Genomic DNA, 25,096 nt, shown 5'->3' with positions numbered 1-25,096 from the left:
CATAATTTTCCATTTTAATCACAGTTGAGAACAACTGAGAGAAGCGGACTGTGGTTTGACATGGTTTATGAGTGTTCCCAGTGTTGTCTAGTTCTGTAGATGATCCAGCCTGAAGAACCTGCAAAATGCACATTTTACATTCTGCTTTTATTTCATGGCTGCCCTAATTATGGTTATTTTAGAGAAAAGTTCCCCATGCTGTTGGTAAAGATAAAATTAGAAAGAGGGCACAAAGCCTCACCCTCAGGAATAAAAGCAGAGGACAAAAACCCAAAGATATTTTTAACATCTAAGAATGGAAGGAATAAATCAAATAAAAATGTTCAGTATGCACCTGTAAAAACAAATGACATGATGTCTGTTACTGCTTAAAAGTATTTGAGCACAGTAAGAAAAAAAGTGTTAAGTGAAACAAATATGGCAAAATCTTGGTAATTGTTGATTCCAATTTATAGGTATGTGAGGGTTAATTGTACTATTTTCTCTATTTTTGCATATGTTTGAAATTTTCCACAATTTTTTAAAATTACATACATATTCTAATTGTTTAACTGCATATTCTCTGGTTAAACTGAACCAGAACATGGACAATCTGCTCTTATAGGAGCACAATGGACATGTGGGGGCAATGAAGTCACAAGGAGAAGGTGACAAAGAGAAATTTAACACTCTGAGAAAAATATAACATATTAAGAAGAAATGAAGCTGAGGATCCAAGAAATCTTAGCAAGACAAGAGAAAAATGTTTAATTCAGTAATTAAAGCAAAGTAAAATAATTTTCAAAGATTTAAGAAAATGATAAAACACAGACTGCTGCTGGGAATGTAAATTGCTATATCCTTACTGGGGAACAATTTAGTGACATGATCCTATATCCTTTGATCTGTTAATTCCATTAACAGTGTAACCTAAAGAAACAAAATGTGAGCATAGGTTTCTGCCTACATTTCTTAATTGCATTACATTTTCTTTTTCTTTTTCCGAGACGGGGTCTTGCTCTGTCCCCCAGGCTGGAGTGCAGTGGCACGATCTCAGCTCACTGCAACCTCTGCTCAAGCAATTCTCTTGCCTCAGCCTCCAGAGTAGCTGGGACTATAGGCATCCGCCACCATGCCCTGCTACTTTTTTTGTATTTTTAGTAGAGACAGGGTTTCGCCATGTTGGCCAGGCTGTTCTCGAACTCCTGACCTCAGGTGACCCCCCCCACCTCGGCCTCCCAAAGTGCTGGGATTACGGGAGAGCCACTATGCCTGGCTCATTGCATTACATTCTGAAAGCTCTTTGAGGGTAGGGGCTTTGTCTGCCCTATTGACCACTATATTTCTAGAACAGTTCCTGACAAGAAGTAAATGCTGAAATGAATGTATGTTAAATAAACAGTGAGGAATTAGAAAAGACCAAAACTCAAACAATAGGATAATTATTTGGTACATTTTGGAATAGAGGAAATCCTAGCTAGTCATTTAAAATAGTATTTTCAAAGAACATTAAATGACATGAGAAAATGTTCCAGATATAATGTTAAGTGGAAAAAATCAGGATGTAAAACCATATACAGGATGATCCTAATTACATATGTTTAAACTAGCACAAGGAAATATATAAAAAATTTAAAAGCAGGTATCTCTAGATGATATACACTTCAGTGATTTTAAAATATTCTCCTTCAAATTCTTCTGTGTTTCCCAAATTATCTATGAGGACTCAAATCTTTTTTTAAAAAGGAATTTCTAGTTTTACATTCTATGGATAGATTAAGTCTAGCATTACAAAAAGAGCCAAAGTCTTCTTTGATCACTTCCAAACCAAGTTCCCACTCTATACCTGCAGAGAGTGATCAAAGAAGTCTTTGATTACCTGTTTTACAAATCTGGTGTCCTTCCTTCTAGATCACTTTTTATATGTTCCATACACTTGCAGTATATGTACCTATAGAAAATACATGGTATTAGTGCATTTTAAAATATAAACAGTATCAAGCTGCATTCATACTGACTTCTTAGTCTATTTTGTGCTGCTACAATGGAACACTACAGACTGGGTAATTTATAATGAACAGAACTTTATTGGCTTACAGCTCTGGAGGCTGGGAAGTCCAAGATTGAGGGGTTGCATCTGGCAAGGGTCTTCTTACTGCTTCATAACATGGTAGAAAGCATCACGTGGGTGAGAGAGAGTAAGCAAGAGGGTGCCAAGCCCATTCTTTTGAAAGGAACCACTCCTGTAACAAAGGCATTATTCCATTCAAAAGGGCAGAGTCCTCATGGCCTAATCATCTTTTAAATGTCCCACCTCTTAATACTGTTAAAACAGTGATTAGCTTTCCAATGCATACATGCTTTTTGGGGGGATGCTTTCAAACACAGTTCATAGTTAACATCTACTATTTGTTTTCTGTTTTAACTCAATAATGTTTTTTGAGATGTGCCCATTTGGATACATGGAGATTGAATTCATTCCCCTTAACTGCTACATAGTACAACATTTTATTTAGTCATTTCCCTATGGATAAGCAGGAAAGGGCGTGGGGACTCTTTCTTTGAACCTACTGAAGGACAGTGCTGAGGAGACTACATCTCACTTTGCTGCTGGTTGGGAGAAAGAAATCTTCTCACGGGATAGGGTGGGTGGCACTTCTTGAAAGAAGAAAGCAAGTTCAGTCCCTGATACCTGCAAAACAGAGACCAACGAAGTCGGTCCAGGCCTGGACAGGGATTCCCACTATAGAATCTAAGCCATAACCAAGTCATGACAAGTGTCTTCTCATTCTCTTCACACCAAGTTCTGGTTCTCAAAATGTCTCTGATACTGATCTCTTTCTCTTTACTCTGTCACCTTCCTAACTTAGAAATTCATCACTTCACCACTACATTAGTTTCTTGGCCTCTATCCAGTTTCTCTTCCTTCTAATCCATTCAATTTACCACTTCCCAATGAGTCATCCAACAACTCCACATAGTCAACTTTCTCTGTTAAAACCTTCAAAGGTGCCCTGTTGGGCCCTACTGATGGTTCCTTTTTTGGCCTTCCATGGCCCCTAACTTAAAAGCTTAGCCTTCTAGTCTCTTATCAAATTCTCTATCCTTCAAGTCTCACATCTTCTATGATTCTTCTCCAGGGCTTCGTGATCACCCACATATTCAAACATTCAACAAAGATTTAGTGAGTGCTACCAAACACCAGGCACCATGCAAAAGCCTGAGGTTCTGGCATGTACCTGTAAATAACAATGCACCAAAGGTTGTAGCTATACTGAAATATGATTTTCTTTTATCAGGGCATGCTTTGTTAAATTTCTGCCTCATGGTTACAACCAACAGCGACTTCTGGGTATTTGAAAAGCTTCAAAGTAATCCAAGAAAGCACTACATAGCTATAGGTTTTATTTATTATTATATCGAGTTGATTTGAATGCAGGAATACATGTGAGTTTTCAGTTTGTTTTTAATAATTTACAAAATGGGACCTGGTGGTCACTAAAATCACTTTCAGCTCCAATAGTCTAGAATGCAGGATGCTTGCAACAGAACCACTAGATGTCACTACTAACAACACAAAAGTTAAAGCAAGGTCTTGAGATCACAGGATTACTGTAAAGAACTATCAGATTTAGGAATAAAAATGTGAAAATGCTTCTATAGAGAAGCCCTATAAAAATCCAGAGAAGTAGCTGGAACACCTTTGTGCACATGAAGTGCCACAGACACAATAATTGTTAAGTACTTCCTATACTCTTCTACTAATAGAATAGCCTTCGACAACTTACTGGTCAGCAGCATAAGGAAAATCAAGTCTTAGAATAGGAAGGAAGCTTATTAGTCCATCAGTTTTCAGATTTCTATTTTCTGGCACTAGAAATACAGTCTATATCACAACCCAGTGCACATGTGCACGTGTGTGTGTGGACACACACATAGACACTGATTTCATATATATATAAAATATATGTGTGTGTGTATATATGTATATAACATATAGTTGAAAACAAAGTTTCACAAAACACTAATGCCCTTACTGTGTGTAGTGCACTTTGATATTTTATTTTTTATGTATTCCATTTCATTTAAAAAAAAAAAAGCTGGCTGGGCATAGTGGCTTACACCTGTGTAATCCCAGTACTTTGGGAGGCCGAGATAGGAGGATCTCTTGAGTCTAGGAGTTCAAGTACAGTCTGGGCAACATAGTGAAACCTCATCTCTACAAAAATAAACAAAATTAACCAGGCACAGTGGCATGTGCCTGCAGTCTTAGCTACTCAGGAGGCTGTGGTGAGAGGATCCCTTGAGCCTCAGGCTCAAGTGAGTCAAGATCAAGCCATTGTACTCCAGCCTGGGCAACAGAGTAAGACCTTATCTCAAAAGAAAAAAAAAAAAAAAAAAAAAAAAAAAACCTTGTTACAAAACAATAAATTGATTTTACTCAATCAAATATACTTCCTTATGTTAATATGTCAGAAAACAGAGGCCCAGAGAGGTGCAGTGACTTGCCCCAGGTAACTCAGTAGCCAGGATTCAAGGATTTTCAGGACCTGGCAGGTTTTGTTTTGGAAGACCCTAGGTAAAAACTGAAAAGTGTCTTTGGCACAATCTCAGCTCCTGCTGTGCTCCTCAACCTTCTAAATCCTGTGGCTAAGATACTGTGGTAAAAACCAAACCAAACCAAACCAAACCTGACAAAGTGTATGGATGATTAGTTATATGCAGCAGCCATTTTAAAAATACAGGTTCTTTCTTAAATGCAAATGTGATCACTTTAACTTTTCTATTTGAATCCCAGCAGTGGCTGTGGTTTTCAGGCCAAATACAAATTCTCAGTGTGATAGTAAAGGCTCTTCCAGAGCTGGCCCCAGTCCTGCTAGCCAGCTTGATTCTTCACCACTTCCCCACAAGCACCTTCAAGATTCTTCCTTCACTCTTGACCTGGCTAAGTCATAAGGTTTTCAAGATTCCACTCACATTCCTCTTCTGCAAAGCCTTCTTTGGCATGTGCTTGCCCACAGCATGCAGCCTACTGTTCCTGAAGCGTCCTCTTGTGTGTCCTCTTCACTGAACTGTGACATTGTTATGTCTCCCCATTTGCTATCTGTGGCACCTGGCCTAGGATTCAGTATGTAAGAGGAAATCTGCTGAAGTGAGTATTTTCATATTCTCACTCTCAAATTTCAATCCTAAAAAAACCTCACTGGAATATCTCTGGATTATGTAAGAGCTGGTTTTGACATTGCAGAGTTCTATTTTCTAATATTTTGGGAGTATGAATAAAAACCACTATACCTATCATAGGAGAAGTACATGCAAAAACCCAGTTCTGGCCTTTTTTCTCTTGATTTTAATAAGCGTTTATTGGGGAAAGGTGAATTTTGTGTGTTTTTTTTAACCTCTAGCTTGTAAGCTAGGACCTGCTGAGCAACACAGACTCTGCTCCCTCCACTGCTCCCTCCACTGGTTCCTCAAAGAGTTTTCCCACCTCTCAAATTCCCAACCCAAGAGCCTTTCTACTTACGTGGCACACACAGACATTCTTCTGTGTATGCTGCAACAGAGTAAATCAAGAACAGTGGCCAACACCTGAAATGACTTAATTCATACTTATCAAGTTGGGGAGAAATCAGAGTGGAAGAGAGGCAGCTAAAAGCTCATAGTGACAAAGGACAGTGAGTAATGAAGGGAGCATTGATTCGGGGCTGTGGTGGTCAGAGGTGGCTTTGTGAGAGTAAATCACCAACACCGGGGTGGGAATTGGGTAGATCTGTGGGGAAGGAAGCACTTCCAGGTGGGTACCAGCATAAGCAACAATCGGCTAAGGGTGTGAAGCAGAAGACTCCCCAGATCAGAGAGCGCTTGGCACTGGGGAGGGCTCAGGCATGCAATGAGGTGGGGAGGAGTAGGGATGCTGGTGTCCCTGAAGGAGCAGGTCATTATCCACTGTCACCCCTCACTCCATGTCTCACTGCCTTGGTTATAAAGCACATTCAGTTTTATGCAGCATTTTGATCTTCTCTATGCCCTTGTCAGGTAAGCAGCATAGATACTGTGGGCTTTATTTTTCAGAAATAGTTTAAGAAGGAGATAAGAAAATTGGCCCAAGTCACACAGCTAGCAGCTAACCAGTCTCACAGTTTAGATCTCTGGACTTCTATTTCACAGACCTAAAAATTCACAGTTGTCGCAAAAGACACATAGCTGAATTTCCCCATTTTACAAATAAAGAAACTGAGGACCACAGAGGTGAAGAAATTTTTCCAAGGTCACACAGAAGCAGAATTTAGGAGGTTAGCTGGAAGCGGCTTTACCCAGCCTGATTTCTGATAGAAGATGTTGTACATTATATGAGGAAGCAGGGAGAAAAATTCTTCATATTGCCAAGAAAGAACAGTTACTTCAACAAAACCAAATATCTTCTAATGTTTAATAACTGTCAGGATAACATTCCGTTCGCATAACTGCATTTATAAAAATGCAAATTGTTATCAACCAAAAATTAGAAGTTTTTTAAGTGAAAACAATTCTAGAAAGAAATCAAGCTGCTCGAGAAGAGGGATCTATCTGGGGAGAAAGGCCTCCCCAATCTACAGGAGCTCCTCAGAACTTTTTTCTGCCACTGATGAATTTTTAGGTCCTTGTTGATCAGAGAAAAAGTTTTATTTTTAACTTTTTTAAAAAAACTAAACGTTGGCTCCAAACTGATAGACTCTCATCTCAGAATCTGTTAGCAAAGGATAACTAATATTTGCAGACAAGAACACCATTCAGATGACACATTATTATAATTTATTTTACACTAGAAATGACATGGCTTGAGAAATGACTTGCCGAGAAATCTGTGTTTACATTAGGGAGAGTGGGGGGAAAATCCCTCACAGAAGTTGAAAACATGTTAAGCGGTAAATACCAAAATGCCCAGCAAGCATTTAAGCTGGCTCTCATCCTAGCATGAATATGTGCAGCTCAGCATTTTAAAATTCACTTTTAGCTTTTCTAGCAGTTTGAATTAACCCTTTCTCTACTTCCACTTTCTCTGTGAGAGTTCAGCTCTTAATCTGCAGATGTGGACTGAGGGTGCTGTCAATGGTGCTCAGTGATCCACTGGTGAATGATGTCCTCACCTGGACTGGTTTCCTACAAGACGGCTGCCTTGTGAACATGTCTCCTAAGCTTCCTTCCTATCCAGGTAAGGCCTAGACAAACATTAGGAAGCAAGTTCAGCTTGTATGGATTGGAAAAGGCCTGTCAGTAGAGCAAAACAATACAAATCAATGTCACAATAAAGGTATATCCAGACCAGAGGTTCTCCAGAGCAGAATCACCCCCAGAGAGACTGTGTCAGGTGGCCCCAGCATCTGTAGCTGTAAACGATCCTCAGGTGATTTTAAGCATATCTCTCATTCAAAGACACTAATCTAGACTCTCTAAAAACCCAATGACATTTTAATCTTAGTTTCAGCTCCTAGTAAATGAAAACAAAAAACAAAACAAGCAACCAAAAAAAAAAAAATGGTTCCAGGTTAGGTTTATCTTAATACTTAACTGGCTATGAAACTTATTTACAGCCTGAGTGAATACCAATTATATACAAGAAAGGTGAACATTTAATGAATATTTGTATAATACTTTACAATATCTTATCATGCATTAATGATCTCATGTGGTTCTTACAGCAGCCCTATGAGGTAGCTTGTTATTTTCAAATTAAAGATGAGGAAAATAAGTCTCAGGGACACGAAGACTCGCTTAAGAGCCCTCAAAGAGTACAGCAGAGCAGCTGTGGGGTTGAGAAGCAGAGGGGTAAAATGACCATTGTTTTATTACTGTAGGTCAAAAAGAAATCTTAATGTTTAAATATTTCCTATAGCTTTTTAGAAAACTTCTAATTACTATGCCACATTTCGCTGGTAAAACATATTGTCTCACAGTAAAATATTGTGTTTTTTTCTTTATTTTACGTCTATCTGTCTACACAAATACCCACACATACATACATACACACACACTCTCTCTCTCTTTCTCTCTCTCCCCTATCTTTGGAGTAAAACAGAAATAATCTATTGTTCCTGAGTTTGATTCTGGGAGAATCACTTAAGATAGGTCATGTTTATAACACCAGTTTCAGGGACAGGTAAATCCAGTAATTTAATTTTTGTATATCTTACATTAAAATGAATACACAAATACATTTCTCCCTCAATCTCCATATCAGACAAATGGAAGTGAAGTACTTGGCCTAGAAAAGAATAACCTGCAAGTGCCCTAATAATGTTGTTATTCCTAGTATTAGTAAGTTAAGATTCGTTTTTTGCTATTTATAGTGATGTGTCTTTTTTTTTTTTTTTTTTTTTTTCTGAGACAGTGTCTGGCTCTGTCACCCAGGCTGGAGTGCAGTGGCACAATCTCAACTCACTGCAACCTCTGCCTCCTGGGCTCAAGCCAACCTCCCACCTCAGCCTCCTGAGTAGCTGGGACTACAGGCACACACCACCACAAACAGGCAAATTTTTGTATTTTTTTGTACAGACATGGTTTCACCATGTTGCCCAGGCTGGTCTCGTACTCCCAGGCTCAAGTGATGCTCCCACCTCGGCCTCCCAAAGTGCTTGGATTGCAGGTGTGAGCCACCATGCCTGGCCATGATGTACGCCTTTGAAATGTTTCTTCTAAACATTCGGTCTATCAAATATCAGTTGCTGTAGACATTTGTGTCCAAGGGAAAAATAATCCATGTCAAATCTTGGTGAGATGAAATATTCCATGGTATTGGTCCTATTAAAGCCAGGGCTGGTAAGTAAACTCTTGACATTCTTCATACCACAATTTCTAAGCTCGATAGAAGAATCTGAAGAACACAAAACAAAAGCCAAGAGAACAAAAGAAGATTAACTGAGCAGTAAAGACTTATTTAAGAATATCAGTACTAAAATAAAACTATCCATTCCTGTCATTGAGTGCATGCTACTTACAGCAAAGTAAAATATTTCCTGAATTGGTGGCCCCCAACATTTTTGGCACCAGGGACCAGTTTCAGGGAAAACCATTTTCCTACAGACCAAATGGGAGATGGTTTCAGGATGAAACTGGTTCACCTCAGATCATCAGGCATTGGTTAGACTCTCATAAGGAGCATGCAACCTAGATCCCTCGCATGCGCAGTTCACAATAGGGTTCACATTCCTATGAGGATCCAGTGCTGCAGCTGATCTGATAGGAGGCAGAGCTCAGGTGGTAATGCTCGCTTCCTCGCCCGCTCAGCTGCCTCTCACCTCCTGCTGTGAGGCCTGGTTCCGGTTCGTGGCCTGGGATTTGGGGATCCCTGTCCTAAATAACTTGGTAGGGGACTGATTGGAAAAATAAAAATTAAGTCAGGATTTGCCCACTAAAGATGAAAGCAAATTTTACATTTGGCGGGATAAGTCTAAATGCAATGGAGACACTGATCTTTGTAACAGCAAAACATTAAATCCAGGCTTTTCTTTTACCTTGTTAATCGACATTTCATTCAGCCTGAGAGGTTGCTTTGGCATAACTCAGAGGTAGATTCAGTCCAACAACTGGCCCTACAATGCTCAGCCATGATGTGATGTAGTTGACATTCCTAGGAAACAAGTGAAAAACAGGCCATGCTAACGTTTCCATTGTAGTTTTTGGATGAATGGTAGAATATCAGTTGGTCACCAACAATAACAGAAATGAGGTTTTCTTCAAAGATTTGTACCTACCACCTGGAATCTCAGCATTTCTGAATGCCAGCCCCATTGCTTGACAAGAATTTAAGGTCCAGAGAGCCTGTGAGGATCCTTTATTAGGGTAGTTGAAGAATGAGGTAAGATACTGGGGTTCCTGACTCCCCTTGATGATTCAAATTTTACCCTTGTGGTTTACAGCACTTACTAAGGTAGCAGAGTGCAGTGATTAAGAGCATGGTTCTGAGGCCAAAATGCTTAGATTCAAATCCTACCACGTAACTAGCTGTGTGACCTTGTTTGAGTGGCTTAATTCTTCTGTTCTTTAGCTTCCTCCTCTGTAAATTGGGTAAAATAATGGTACTTAGCACATAGGAATGTTGCAAAAATCCAATGTCTTACTGTATCTAAAACTCTTAGAACAGCATCTAGCATATAGTAAAAATCAATGTGTTAGCCATTATTATTATTATAAATAATATTTCTTTTTTAGCCTAGCTTTTAGAGTCACATAGAAAGATTTACACTTTTAAAATCAGAGTAGAAGCCAATGTATCTTGATGGTGTTTCTTACTTATTGATTTTCCGAGAATTCTTTAATACTGGAGCCATGAATTCATTCGTTTTGCAGGGATGAAGTACAAAAAAGGGTTGCCCAAGTATTGGATGTTCCTGTAAGAATCAGAATTGGTCCAGGATCAGTGTGAGTTACTTTGAAAAGGCTAAAATAATTTATCTGGTTTACTCCTTTAAAATAAAGATTTGTCTCAGATTCCAAGTCATTGAATTAATATACAGGTTTATTTTCTATTTTCAAATGTAATTTATAATCCAAACATCAGAAAAAGTTGGTGAGAAAGGGCTACTCATTGATAAAGCAGTATGGTCGAGTATAGCAGGGCGCCCATTTTTGTTTACACAATATAAACTGTAGTTGCATTTTATCAGTTCCCTCTCTGTTGGCCAGTGTTTCTTTTTGGCCTATCATTGTTCTTCAGTTTTTCTTCAAGGATGTTCACAAAGCTCAGTAGTTTGACAACCTAAACAATTCATTTTATTCACCTTTTTGTCAATGGTAAGAGAATCAAAATCATTTGCATATTTCTTTACACAAATTTTGTCAACATGTTGTTTCAAGCCTATATGTATCCAGTGCCAGTGGGCACATGTTCCATGAGTAGAACTAGGGATGGGAGGAGATGGCCTGCACTATTTAAATTGTTCTACTTCTGTCTGTCTCTCTCTCTGTCTTTCTGTCTCTTGAGTTTTTGTTTTTCTTTTTCCTCATTTCTCTCCTTCTGTCTCTCCCAAGGCTACAGGGCTGTTTTTATAAGTTAAAAGCCTAAAATGTAACTCTGTTCCTTTTATAAGGTAATAACTGGATATAAGATATAGGTCAGACCGCACCCAAGTTAGGGATGTGGACATCATTTGGCAAGCAATGGGGAGCCCTAGGAGGTTTCTATGTAGTGCACAAGTTCTACCAACACAAACACTATTATTGATGATACATTTATTGATTATTTATATTGTGGATTAACTATTATATCAATACCGCAAACTCAAATACCTATGAAGACGAAGCAGGTGACCTAAGGGGATAATGCCAGCTAAATACACCAGCAGATGACGGGGCTCAGGAGGAACTGCAGAGTGCACCCATCCAAGGCCATGCTGGCTACTCTGCTCCGGCCAACTGTCCCACGTGGGAATGCAGGTTCAGCATGCCAGACCTTCCTATTTGTGAAATGAACCTAGAAAACCTGAAGTTTATGTTAAACCTCCTACATTAAAGTGTTGGCACAAGATATTTTTAAACATGAGTGGGACCAGTAAAACAGGCTTGTAGGCTGGATTTAGACTAGGGGATGCCTAGCTTCTTCTCTTGGTTTCTTCTCTTAGCCAACCCAAGGGCAAGCTGAACTCAGAGCTGTTGATGGGATGAATTATGTGGCTGTCCCTGCTGCCTCTACCCCTCAGCTCCAAACATTCATGTCTGCATGCTTATGCACACAACCACTCACAAGAACTGGGAGGGACAATTCCACTTGTATTGGTGACACTGGGTATGGAGATGTGGGGTGGCAGTGGTGAGGGATGAGTTATCCACTAGTTGTAGGTTATTGCATGTATCTCGCATTTTTAGCATCTCCTGGCATTTTTTTCTCCCTGAGTGCCACCTCCAGGTGACTCTGACCAGTAGCCTGATTCTTCCAGCAAGGCATCAGTTTCCTCTCTACAGCTCTCTTCCCAACCTTCATTCCCATCCCTAACTGGGCCCTGGGCTCAAAGCCCTGATGGGTTGTGCCTATATCAAGTCCTCCTGTCCAACTTGAGTCTCGTTTCCCTTACCTGCCTTAAACTAATGTTAAGTAATTCAACATATATTAATCAATCATCTTTTTTATGTGTCTGCCAGAATATTTCTAGGTATAGTTATAGAGACCACTGTATCTCTTAGATAAACAATGTTCCTGATCCCATGGAACTTAGATTCCAGTGCAGAAGACAGCCAGTAAACATGCAGAATGAATAAGTAAGATAATCCAGATAATTATAAGCCCTATGAAGGAAACACAACAGGGTAACATGATTCTGGAGGGATTTTGGTGACATTAGACTTGGAAAGGGAAGGCCTCATGGAAGAGGTAATACAATGGACTGAATGTGTGTGTCCCTCTAAAATTCATATGTTGAAATCCTAACCACCAAGGTGATGGTATTAGGAGGTGGAGCCCTTTGCAGGTGATTAGGTCACCGAATGGGATTAGTGCCCTTATAAAAAAGACCCAGAGAGCTCTCTCACTCTTTTCCTATCATGTGGGGATACAGTGAGAAGATGGCATCTATGAAATGGAAAATGGGTCCTCACCAGACACTGGATCTTCCAGTGCCCTCATCCTGGATCTTGTAGCCTTCAGAACTGGGAGAAATAAGTGTTGGTTGTTGAGTCACCCAGTCTATGGTATTTTTGTTATGACAGCCTAAATGGACTAAAACAAGGTGATACTTAATCAGAGATCAGAATGACAAGGAAAAAACAACCACGCAGAGATTTAGGAACAGAATGTGGGGGCAGATGACCCTATGGCGAAATGAGCATAGGAAATATGCAGGAAAAATGCAAAAAAATTTAAAATTGTCCTGGACTAAAATAATGACTGTTTAGAAAGCTGGAATTTAAAAAGATAAATGTAGTCTAAATTCTTTTGGGATGACTTACACAGTTGCCAATGGAAGGAATAAAGAGGTATAATCCAATCTTATTGATGTAAAGACATGTTAACTTTAATGAAATGAAACCTAGGCTTCTAAATTTCCACTGGACAGCAACACTCATAATAGGGAGAATCAGTTCAATCATGCAGCCTCCACTCTCTCCAAGACTTACTCTCCCTTTGGCATCTCTTATCTAAGAGGTGGATAGGCACTTACAGTTCAGGGGACATTTTCTTAGAGGAGTCTTAGGACCATGGCACACTGCAGCTCTGCTCATTTGATGCTTCTTTGTAAAGACTTGGACTTTACTTCTATAAGTCATCTTTTCCTCATTCCACATAGCAAGTGGGTAAGCACATGCATGAGCTCTGTGGTTACGACTGTTTGAGGACAAGTCCTGCTCTACCACTTGGTAGCTGTGAGCTATCGGGAAAGTTACCTAACCATTTTATGTCTCTGTTTCTTCATCTGGTAACTGGCTAATGATAGATAGTATCTGTCTCAGAGATTGACTGTGACCCTTCAATGAGATAATACCGCAGAAGTACATAGAACAGTACCTGACACATAGCAGTCACTTGGTTGGCTATTAGTATTTAACGCATTAATATCTAAACAGAAAAGGATAACAGCCAGACATTCAGAAAGTAGTCTTATGGTACCCTATAATAAAGCCCAATTTCAATCTAAAAATAGGATATTCCTGTAAATTACGTAGCATATTAAAAGCATCACTGACCAGTATCTAAGTGTTTAGGAATATTTAACAACTGTTTATAAGTGAAAGGAAGAAAGGTCTGAATTAGTGAAAGGTCTAGGTCTATATGGCAACTAGAACTATCACTATATTTGTATTCAGGTTTAAAACCAAATTAATGAAAAATAATTTAAATGAATTTAAATTAAAATAAAAAGCTTAGGTACTTCAAAAACACTTCAGTGATCTACAACATTTTAATATTCATTTTTCCTCAAAGAACATAAAACAGTCATATTAGCATTTAAGGTTATATTCTAATAGAATAAAATGCATGGCAATGCTCATTTAAAACACTTTTTAAAATAATTGAGACTTTTATGGCTTTGAAGAGCTTTTAGAATAGCTTGAACATTTCTTTAATGCAGGTTTGGCCATCTTTAAAAAATTCTTTATCCTTTACTATACTGAGACCTTATATTTATATAATTAAATAGAATATATTAAAATGAATGATGGTCTTTAAAAATCACAAGTTTAAATTTATTAATAAATTGGATTTTAAAATAAAAATTATATTGTTTTGGCAAAATGCTTTTGGTTTAAAAGAATCAAGCCTATACTATGCTGATCACCTTAATATAGGAGTTATGAGATATATTTATGTAATCTTTTAGAATAATTTTATGAATTAATAACAATAGAAGTGGACTGCCAGCTGTGATAGAATAAAGAGGTCAGCAAATCCTCTTCCCAGAAAATAAGTATAAAAATGAACAAAATTGTCAAAAACAAACCATTTTTGGGTCCTGGAAATCAACCAAGGGCAAATATAAAATCTGAGAAGTGTTTAGTTCATGATAATCTGCTAAACTTCAAGTTAGAAACAGAGGGAATCTGAAGCATTCTTGCCTGGAAGTACTTCCATACCCCCTCCTCCTTTCCCCAATGTCCCCAGCCACTCCATCAACAGAAGTTTTACCAGAGCAGTCTGGCCATAAGAGCCAATAACTGTGTAGCCAGAGAGGCTGGCCTGATTTCCAAAAGACAGCTAAAACTATTGCTCAGCGGCACTGTCAATAAAAAATAGCAGAATAGGTACTAAATGAAAAGAAAAGGTTGCAGTCCCAGTTGAGGCAAGCAGCAAACTACCAGTATTTTAATGGGGACATTCTGGAAGTAAGACAGCCACGGAAGGGGTAGATAAATTCTCCAGGCATCACTGGCTGATGGGAAGGGAATGTTCAGTGGAGACACGAGAAGGCCTGATGGGATGTAAGAGCTAAGGCCAACATGAATACTACTTGAATTTTCAGTGTGTTCCCAATCCATGTACACATTCATTGGCAAAAGAAAAAGGCATTATAGACTTGAGGTATTTGAGCACAATTTCTGTCTAATCATTGGCCAACCTGCAAGCTTTACAGACATAGCTGGATAACCCTGAGGAAGGCAGTCTAAAAAATAAAAATAAGAATTAAAAAACCAATAGCAAAGACATCAGTGGCCACACTTACAGGGAAAAAAAAATCTGCAGATAAAGCCTAGAAAAGTTATTAAACAAACAAAAACAACAGCAACAACAAGAAAAAGACAACCCTCAGGAAAAAATATTGGAATCCAGAATTGCTGCAATATATTATCTAAAATGTCTAGTTTTCAAAGGAATTTATGTGACATGCAAAGAAACCAAAAAGTGTGGTTCATACCAGGGGGAAAAATCATTATTAAAAACTGACACTGAGTAGACTCAGATGTTGGATTTACAAATAATTCAAAGCAGGTATTATAAATATGTTCAGTGAATTAAAGAAAACTAGAATTAAAACAGAAAAATTATAACAATGGCTCTGCAAATAGCTAATCTCCATAGAGGAATACAAACTATAGAAAGAACTAAATAGAAATTCTAGAGTTGAAAAGTACAATACCAGAAGTAAAAAATTCACTAGATGGACTCAATAGTAAATATGAGACAGCAGTAGAAAGAATTAGTGGATTTGAAAGTATATTAATAGAAAGCATTCAACGTGAAGAAAAGAGAAGAAAAACTTGAAGAAAAATGAGCCTTAGACATCTGTGGTATAACATCAACTGTACCAGAATACATATAATAGTACTCTGAAAAAGAGAAGGAGAGAAAAGGGCAGGCAAAATAGCTGAAGAAATACTGGCTAAAAATCTCTATACTTTGATGAAATACATTAATCTACAGATCCAAGAAGCTCAACAAACTCTAAGTAGAAATATAAAAAGACCCACATTAGACACATCATAGTCCAATAACTGACAGCTAAACACAAGGAGAAAATCTTAAAAACAGCAACTGAGTCCTTTAGGACTCATCACATAAAGAGGAATAACAATTCAAAAACAGGTGACTTCTTATCAGTCCGGATAGGAGCAGAATGACATATTCAGAGTAATGAGGGAAAAAACCTGAATTGTCAACCAAGAATTCTACATTCTTCAGAAATGAAAGTAATATAAATATATTCCCGGGGAAACAGACTGAGAGAATTCCTTGCTAGTAGATTTGCCTTATAAGATATACTAAAGAAAGTCCTTCTGGAAATAATACCAGAGTGTAACTCAAATCTACAGGGAAAAATGAAAAGTGTCATAAATGGTGAATATAAAAGACTAAGTACTTTCTCTTTACTTAATTTTTTTAAAAAGACATAAGATTATATAAGCAAAAATTGTAACACTGTAGTGTTGAGTTTATAACATAAATGTAATATACATGACAATAATGATACAAAGGAAGGGGAAAGAAACGAAAGCATATTGAACAACATTGCCATATTTTATTTTTTCAATAATATTTTTAAGTTTTTTATTTTTTTTGAGATAAAGTCTCACTATGTTGCCAGGCCAGTCTTGAACTCTGAACTCATCGATCCTTCCACCTCCCAAAGTGCTGGGATTATAGGCATGAGCCCCCATACCTGGCCGAAAGTTGCTATCTTTTAGCAGAATTAAGTCAGTATTGACTAAGCATGGTGGTTCACGCCTGTAATCCTAGTACTTTGGGAGGCTGAGGTGGGCAGATCACTTGAGGCCAGGAGTTCAAGACCAGCCTGGCCAACATGGCAAAAACCTGTCTCTACTAAAAATACAAAAATTAGCTGGGTGTGGTGGCAGGCGCCTGTAGTCCCAGATACTTGGGAGGCTGAGGCAGGAGAATCGTTTAAACCCAGAAGGCAGAGGTTGCAGTGAGTGGAGATTGTGCCACTGCACTCAGCCTGGGCAACAGAGTAAGACTATCTAAAAAAAAAAAAAAAAAAAAGTCGGTATTAACTTGTGCCTCTGTTGTTAGAATATTAGTAAGCATGTTTTTGAGAGCATATGGAACCCCAAAGCTTTTTCTTGTTGTGAAGCAAATCCTTTAAGTACGTTGTTAATCATGAGCACTCTTCTAGCAATGTGTCAAAAGCATCCATAATTAATTTACATGGTTAAATTGTACATGCTTCAATACTCAATGCTTTCTAAAATGTATCAGTTTCTTTTAGTTGTGGCGAATTAGCCAAATCATTACTTACATTTCAAACACAAATGGAAAATTAATTTTTAGAATATTCCAAATAAATCCTTGTTTCTAAATATATAGGACTACTGAATACAAACCCTTGAGTTATGAAGAATGCAATAATGATCATATGACATAGAAAAATAACAAGTTTCCTTTATGTGACTAGAATTCACATATTATATCATTCACTCATTTATCAAACATTAAATCTTGTCTGACAATTTTAAATTGATTTAAGCCTAAATCAAGCCAATGGGTCTGTAAGTGAAAAATGTGGTTAATCCTGTGGAGATCTTAATGCTGCAGAAATCACAGAATTCAAAAGTTAGCATAGTGACCTGAGCTGATACTATTTTTTCAGTCACAGTCAATCAGGTGATTCTGCAAGCTCAGCAATTTGTATTCAGAGAAAGTAGAGAATTTACAAGTAATTTGATGTTATCAGTGCAGACAATCAATGTAGATAATATTCTCCAAAAGCCATTATTTTCCAATGGAGATTTTGTAAGGTTTATGCTATCAAGAAAGATTATCTGTATTTTCTACTATTTTTCCTTCAAACAGCCGGAATCAAAGATGAAAGCAGTCATTAGTTGGTTTAGGAATTATGTGTTAGAGTTTTTTTTAAAAAAATCTAAACTCTACTCCTTATTTGTTTAATGTACCCTTTTCAGAGATGGAAGAACATCAAAACCATTGGGATCCTTTTAGTGACATTTCTTAGATCGATTCAGGAGGTAAATTCATGTGGAAGTGCTACCATCTGCTGTCAGTAATAATGAACTGAGCAAATCCGCACTGAGAAAAATGTCCGTGTGGAAATACACACTGCCAATGAACTGTGTTAAGCTTACAACTTAATAAACACTTCTACTGGAACCAAGTTCTGCTAAATGGTTTTCCATGAAAATAGAAATGATGGGTCAGATTTCTATCTCTGTAACTCCAGAGAAGTTATATAGGCATATTTCCTCATGAAATTTAATTTAGCAATGGTTAAATGTCTCATAAAATAAGTCTGACAAGAATACTGTGAATTGGTTTTAGAACTATTAGATGTGACTATCACAAGGAAATGATAATACTGCACCTTCATTCTTACACGTAATAAATATGATGAGTTACTTGGTTCATTTCTTAATTTTCTTGGCTCTTTGGGAGGGCACAAATATAATTTCACATATTAAGCTTTCATCTAGTTTCATATTTAGACTGATCAAATTTGCCTTCCACGCTAGGCACATTCCTTAGAAATGAAGACAGGTATCTCCCTCATGCTAACCCCTCAAGCAGGGGAAGGCAAATGACTACCCAGCATCTGCAATATCAGGCACTGGATTAAGTGCTTTACATGGCCACCTACCACAATAACTCTTTGAGGGAGCCTTATTATTGCCACTTGAGAGAACGGGTTTAGAGAGATTATGCGTAAGGTCATCCACGTACTGAGGGGCAGAGCACCTACATACCTCCTAAGAGCACATACTTACACTGCACCTCCTCGTGCCCTCTGACCAGAATTGGTGTCTAGGATAGTTCCTGACTTCCAACCACTAGTCTACTCCTTCAAAAATCTATGTATTGATTTTAAAATCATGTGTTTTCATAAAATTATAAGAGCAATACACACAGGGAGTTCAGAAAATACCAAGAATAAAGAATAAAAGCAAGCTAATCCCAAACAGCCCAACTCAGGTTTAATCACTGGTGAATTTCCTTTCAGACTTTTTTATACACACATTTATACTTTCGGTTGCTTGTTATTCACTGTACAGATATTGAATTGTTGGCCCTACTATGTGCCAGTCCCTACCATATGTGTCTTTTGTTGATCCTCTTTAGGTATCTTTGTCCTCTGTTTTACTAATTTCTGCATTTACCTTTATTATTTGCCTCCATATGTTTTTGTTTGGGTTTATTTTGTTTTTCTTAATTTTTTATATTTCCATAGGTACTTAAAAGGTTATACATAAAGAATATGTAATCTTCAGTGTTGGCTACACTGTTCTACACGTTTCACTAGATTAAGCTAGTTATTTGTGTTGTCCATATGTATATCCTTGTTTGCTTGATTTATTAATTTCTAAGAGAAATTTAAATCTCCCCTATAACAGTTGATTTGCCCATTATTGTTTGTCAATTGCAGTTGGTCAATTTTTGCTTTATATATCTGGAAGCTGTGATATTTAAATGTATAGACATATATCTTCTTAGAGAATTAAAACTTTAATATGAAGTGATCATATTTATCTCTAATATGCTTTCTGCCAAAAAAGGATTCTTACGTGATATTAATATAGCCACATCCGCTTTCTATTTACATTATTCATTTAAAAAATTGTTTGGCTTCTTGTCTTTCTGCATCCTTATGTTTAAGATTTTTCTATAAAAAGAACATAGACGGATTTTTAAATATCCACCTTTACAATCTGTCTCATTAGTGGGGTATTTAGTTCACTTACAGGCTTTGTGATTACTGATACAATTTGATTTCACTTTTTTCCCATCTTATTGTAGACTTTTTACTCATTCTATTTTTAATGTTTCTTCCTTTCCTTTTCTTTTTTTCCTCTTCTGTTTCCTTCTTTTGGATGGACTAAGTGTAGGATTACAAATTTTTTCTCACTGCTTTTTCTCTTTTTATTAGCTTGAAAAATTACATACTATTAATATATTCCTAAACATTTAGTGGTTATCCTTAAATTTTAAAATAGCTATTTCACTTAATAAAATCTACAATTATTCTGTATCTTTATCTTTTTCCCAAACAATTCAAGTACCTTAATACTCTGATCACCCCTTACTGATTTATGTACTACTGTTGTCTAGTATTTCTGCTGTATCTACTTTTTGTTAACCCCAGAAAGAAGATATTATTAGTACTTTATAGTTCAATGTTTGTTAAAATTAACCCACATTTTACTATTCCTCTTGCTTACCATTTTCCCCTAAATCTCAGCGTCCATTCTGGCATAATATTCTTTGTCATTGAAATATGTCCTTCAGAACACCCCTTGGTGAAGATCTGTAGTAAATTGTCTAATCCTGTGAATGCTTTATGTTGCCCTCATTTTTGAAAAATATGTTTTCGTAGGTATAAAATTCTGGTTACAATGATTTTTTTTTAGCACTTGGATTATATTATCCCATTTTCTTCTGGCTTCCATTTATTCTGGGTAGAAGTCGACTATCAGTCTAATTGTCATTCTCTTTAAGATCTTCTCTTTCTCTCTACTATTTCACTGTTACGTGCATAGGTGTGGATTTCTTTTCATTTTTCATTGTGGGGATTCACTGAGCTTCCTAAACCTAAATATCAGTGCCTTTTAAACAATTCTGGAAAATTCTCAGCATCAACTCTTTGAATATTGCCTCTCCTTCATTCTCTCTAGCCTCTGCTCCTGGAACTCTTATCAGACGTGTTCATCCTCCTCTATCCTTTGTCTTTCTTAACCTGTTATCATATTTACTATTTCTTTCTCATTTTTTGCTGCAATGTATGCAATTCTTCAGATTCTTCTCGTACATTAATGCTCTCTTTAACTGTACTTATGTGCTTCTTAGAATAGACGTTACATACTTTTCTTTCTAAAAGTTCTGATTATTTCTTAAATTTGCTGATATTTTCCATAGTCGTCTTCCTATGTCATACTTTCAATATTTTTATCCATTAAAAAAATATGTTCAATATATGTATATTTTTGCACTGAATAATTTCAGTATCTGGATTTGTGGATCTGCTACTAGTTTGTTGTCTGCTGGCCCTCATTCATAATGGCTCCTTATGAATTCTGTATTTTTTTTATTGTGACCTTATAGTACGACTACAAATATGGTAATTCTTTGAGGCCTAACATTAAAAGTGCATCCAATCAAAGAAGTTTATATATGCTTCTGCCTGGTACCCAGGAGGAATTCCAGTTCCATGACTTGAGGGTAAGCCTGTGTTTAGAAATTTTCTGGGGAGATATTTTTTCTCTTTTTATCTGTTTTGTACATAGTAAGGTAGAGAGAGTCAAATGGAGGGGAGAGAAAAACATTTTTAGTATATAAAGAATGATGGGGGAGAGGCTATTTTAGGTAAGTTGGTAAGGGAAGGTCTAATTGCAGAGGTAACAGTGGAGCAGACCCCTGACCAAGAGAGGAGCAAGCCATGCACTTCTTTGGGAAAAGAATATTTCCAGCTTGAGAACACCAACTGCAAAGACCCTAAAACCCTGGGGCAGAAGGGGGCTTGGAATGTTCAAAGAATGACAAGAGCAGCCTGGCTGGTCGGGTGAAATGAAGGGGAGTGGCAGTGGAAGTAAGGCCAGAGAGCGAGCCAAGATGCAGGATCATGTAGTGTCTCATATGCATGGAAAGGACTTGGGGTTTTACTCTGAGTGTGATGGGCAGAGTGTGGAAGATTCTGAACAAAAAAGTGATACATTCTGATTTACATTTTAAAATGTTACCTTGATATTGTAGAAGGGCAAGAGGGAAAGCAGAAAGAGCAGTTAGGAGGTTACTGTAGCAGCTCAGACAAAATATAATGACTTGTACAAGGCAACAGTAGCGTGAGGAAGAACAATCAGATTTGGATTTACTTTGAAGGTAGAGCCAACAAGATTTGCTAAAGGATTTGATATGCTGTGTAAGAAAAAGCCAACGATGACACCAAGGTGAAATGCCTTTTCACATTTTCTTGACTATTTGTCTATTCAGGTTTTATGGAGTTTTCTTATTTGTATTAGCTACTTAACATATTTTGGGATATTGATCTTTTTCATTCATTCAGCCATCACTGTGGGCTATGCACCTGGTTAAATGTTAGTTACAGCACAATGAATAAACAGATAACCTCTGCTGTCATGAAAGTTGCTGAAATACCCCAATTTTTTTTCCTTCCAGATTGTTATTTGTCTTTAAATTTTGTTCATGATGACTTGGCAATGTGGAATGTAATGTTAGATAATTAAATCCATAACTTTTCTCCTTTGTTATTTCTTTTTGTAAAAGTTTTATGGATATATAATAGTTGTACATATTTATGGGGTGCCGGGGATATTTTGATACAAGCATACAATGTGTAATGGTCAGTCTGAGTAACTGGTACAGCCGTCATCTTAAACCTTTATCACTTCTTTGTGTTGGGAACATTCCAAATCTACTCTTCCAGTTATTTTGAACTATTCAATAATTATTTCTTAAGTCACCCTATTGTGCTAACAAACATGAGATCTTACTCTATTTTTATACCCATTAACCAACCCCTCTTTATCTGCCCTCCTCACTACCCTTCCTAGCCTCTAGTAACCACTACTATATTCACTTCCTCCATGAATCAATTTTTTTAGCTTCCTCGTATGAGTGAGAACGTGCAACAGTTGTCTTTCTTTGCTTGGCTTATTTCACTTAATATGATGTCCTCCAGTTTCATCCATGTTATTGCAAATGACAGATTTTATTTTTTTAATGGCTGACTAATATTCTATTGTGTATATATACCACATATTCTTTATCCATTCTCTTTATGGACACTTAGGTTGATTTCCTATCTTGACTATTGTGAATAGTGCTGCAGTAAACATGGGAGTGCAGATATCTCTTTCACATGCTGATTTCCTTTCTTTTGGATATATACCCAGCAGTTGAATTGCTGGATCATATGGCATTTCTATTTTTAGCTTTTTTAGGAGCCTCAATACTGTTCTCCATAGTGGCTGTGCTAACTTACCTTCCCACCAACAGTGTATGAGCATTCCCCTTTCTCTACATCCTTGCCAGCATTTGCTATTTTCTGTCTTTTTCATAATAGCCATTTTAACTGGAGTGAGATGATATTTCATTGTGGTTTTGGTTTGTATTTCCTTGATGATTAGTGATGTTGGGCAATTTTTCATATATCTTTTAGCCATTTGTATGTCTTCTTTTTAAACATGTCTATTCAGATCTTTTACCCATTTTTAAACTTGGATTATTTTGCTTTGTTTTGTTTTTCCTTTGGTATTGGCTTGAGTTCCTTATATATTCTGATTATTAATCACTTGTCAATTGAAGAGTTTGCAAATATTTTCTCCCATTCTGTAGGATATCTCTTCACTTTGTTGATCTTTCCTTTGCTGTGCAGAAGCTTTTGACCCAATATTTATATACAGTTTACCATTAAACTACTTGGTGTTCCCCAAACACACTGCTGCTTCTTACCTACAGGCCTTTGCACATGCTGTTCTCTCTGCCTGGAACACCCTCTGTCCCTCCTTCACCACTAATCCCAGACCAATCAGGTCCCCTCCATCTGTGTTCCCACTGTATCCCATGCCTAAGTCTACTGCTAATTCCACACTGTTCCGTATAGGCAACTGACCATTTATAAAAGTCTTCCTCTACTACTCTTTAATTCCTTGAGGGCAGAGGAAGTATTCTGATTACTATTTCCATCTTAGCATCCAGGTTAGTGCCTTTTATCTAGCAGGTACTCAATAAACATTTGTGGAATTTATCGCATAGACAAAGACAGCCTCTTGTGCCAAAGTAAGTTATTATTGGCATATGCTGCCTGCTTCATAAAGGGAAATATTTGTGTGGAGGGCACCCATAGCCCCTACGTCACTGTACGGACACCATTCTCTCCTCGGCACAAAACTGGAGACAGCACCTACTTTACAGAAGTTCCAAGATAAGATAAAAACTTCAGTACCTGTTTTCTCAAATATTTCTTCCAATGTGTATCTAAGAACAAAGGAGAGGATTTGAGGGCATGGTTAGGATAACCCTCTACATGTAATTTACTTTAAAAAATTACGTCAATTATGCAATATATTCTAAATTCTATCTATTGGCTTCCACATTAAAAAATAGTATCTTATTTTACCATTGTGGAAAATTGATGCACCAGAATTAAAATTAATGCATATTTTAATTCTGTGAGTTTGCCTACTTCTTGCCACACCACTGCATCCTCCTAAGGTATGTTACCCAGATTAAGAAGCAGCTCAAATACTACCAAAATACACGCCTTCCTACTTTACTCCCACCTTTGCTACTCCATATGTTTTTTACTCATGCATTCCGTAAACATCACTGAATACGTATTATGAGTAAGATTCCATGCTAAATACTCATACATATATCCATCCATCTGCCCATCCATTTATTCAACAAATATTTATGGAGGACATTCTATATGCCAGGCACTTTTCTAGGCTCTACAAATATTTGCACACTAAAGACAGAAGCAAAATTTGTTCTCATAGAATTTACATTCTAGTTTTAAGTACTAGAAATACATAAAACAGCAGCTCATTCTCTTAATTCATGGGGTTTATAGTCCAGTTGCACCTGCAATACTACAAGTCTTGAATTGTTCCTCTAGAGGAAAGAGTCCTAAAGGTGAAATACTCATGCCCCGGCCCCTGAATGAAAAAGCAGATCCCTAGTGAGAATAGCAGAGATGGCTGATGGCTGAGCAGTTGTTAGGGGTGGGGTGGGGGGTTGGTAATAGGACTGTGACCAGGAAAAGCTGCTAAGAAAGACTCCTTCTGTGGCAGCAACTAATTTCACCATTTGGAGGGAAGGCACGGGGAGTCCTCACGCTTCCAGAGAAGACCATGTAGGGATCACAGTGGCACTAGCAAAAAATGAGACACTCCCTGCTATAAGATAGAGGGTGTTCCAAGGACAATCTGAGGTGCCTGAGGGCCACAGAGGAGCTCACCAGTAAAATAAAGGAAAACTCTGATGCAGAGGTGGCCCAGGCCTGAGGCCCCATGGATGGAAAGACCTTGTTCCCTCGCATGATACTCCTGGTAAGATCCTGCTTGCCTGAAACTTAATCACTCTTTCCTTAAAGCAGATCTAATGCTTGCTGTATGATTTCAATCGTGTGCTTTCTGTAACACTGTGTTGAGTGGCTATAGTCGGAAACATCAGTCTATACAGCAGGATGTATATTTTCATGAGCTATGAGAGATCTTGAGTCAAATGAAA

The 25,096-nt window shown here is 37.5% G+C and overlaps 1 protein-coding gene across 11 annotated transcripts in view; it reads right to left on the bottom strand.

The window, feature by feature from the left end:
• Positions 1-6,754: 6,754 nt before the first annotated feature.
• Positions 6,755-25,096, bottom strand: part of ATG10 (autophagy related 10) — a 307,457-nt gene continuing 289,115 nt past the window's right edge. For 9 of the 11 annotated variants that reach the window (XM_021939515.2, XM_009208715.4, XM_017959715.3 and 6 more), the window contains 3 exons: positions 10,249-10,346; positions 9,471-9,586; positions 6,755-8,830 (listed from right to left, as the gene is read on the bottom strand). In XM_021939515.2, coding sequence (XP_021795207.2) covers positions 9,487-9,586; positions 10,249-10,346 — 198 coding nt within the window. In that variant the 3' untranslated portion in view covers positions 6,755-8,830; positions 9,471-9,486. Of the gene's footprint in view, positions 8,831-9,470; positions 9,587-10,248; positions 10,347-25,096 lie in introns of those variants that run through there. The other 2 variants (XM_021939514.2, XM_021939516.2) reach the window with 2 other exon arrangements.

This window comes from Papio anubis, chromosome 5 (genome assembly GCF_008728515.1).
Source record: "Papio anubis isolate 15944 chromosome 5, Panubis1.0, whole genome shotgun sequence".
Lineage (NCBI taxonomy): Eukaryota > Metazoa > Chordata > Mammalia > Primates > Cercopithecidae > Papio > Papio anubis.
This window is presented reverse-complemented; position numbering and strand designations above follow the sequence as displayed.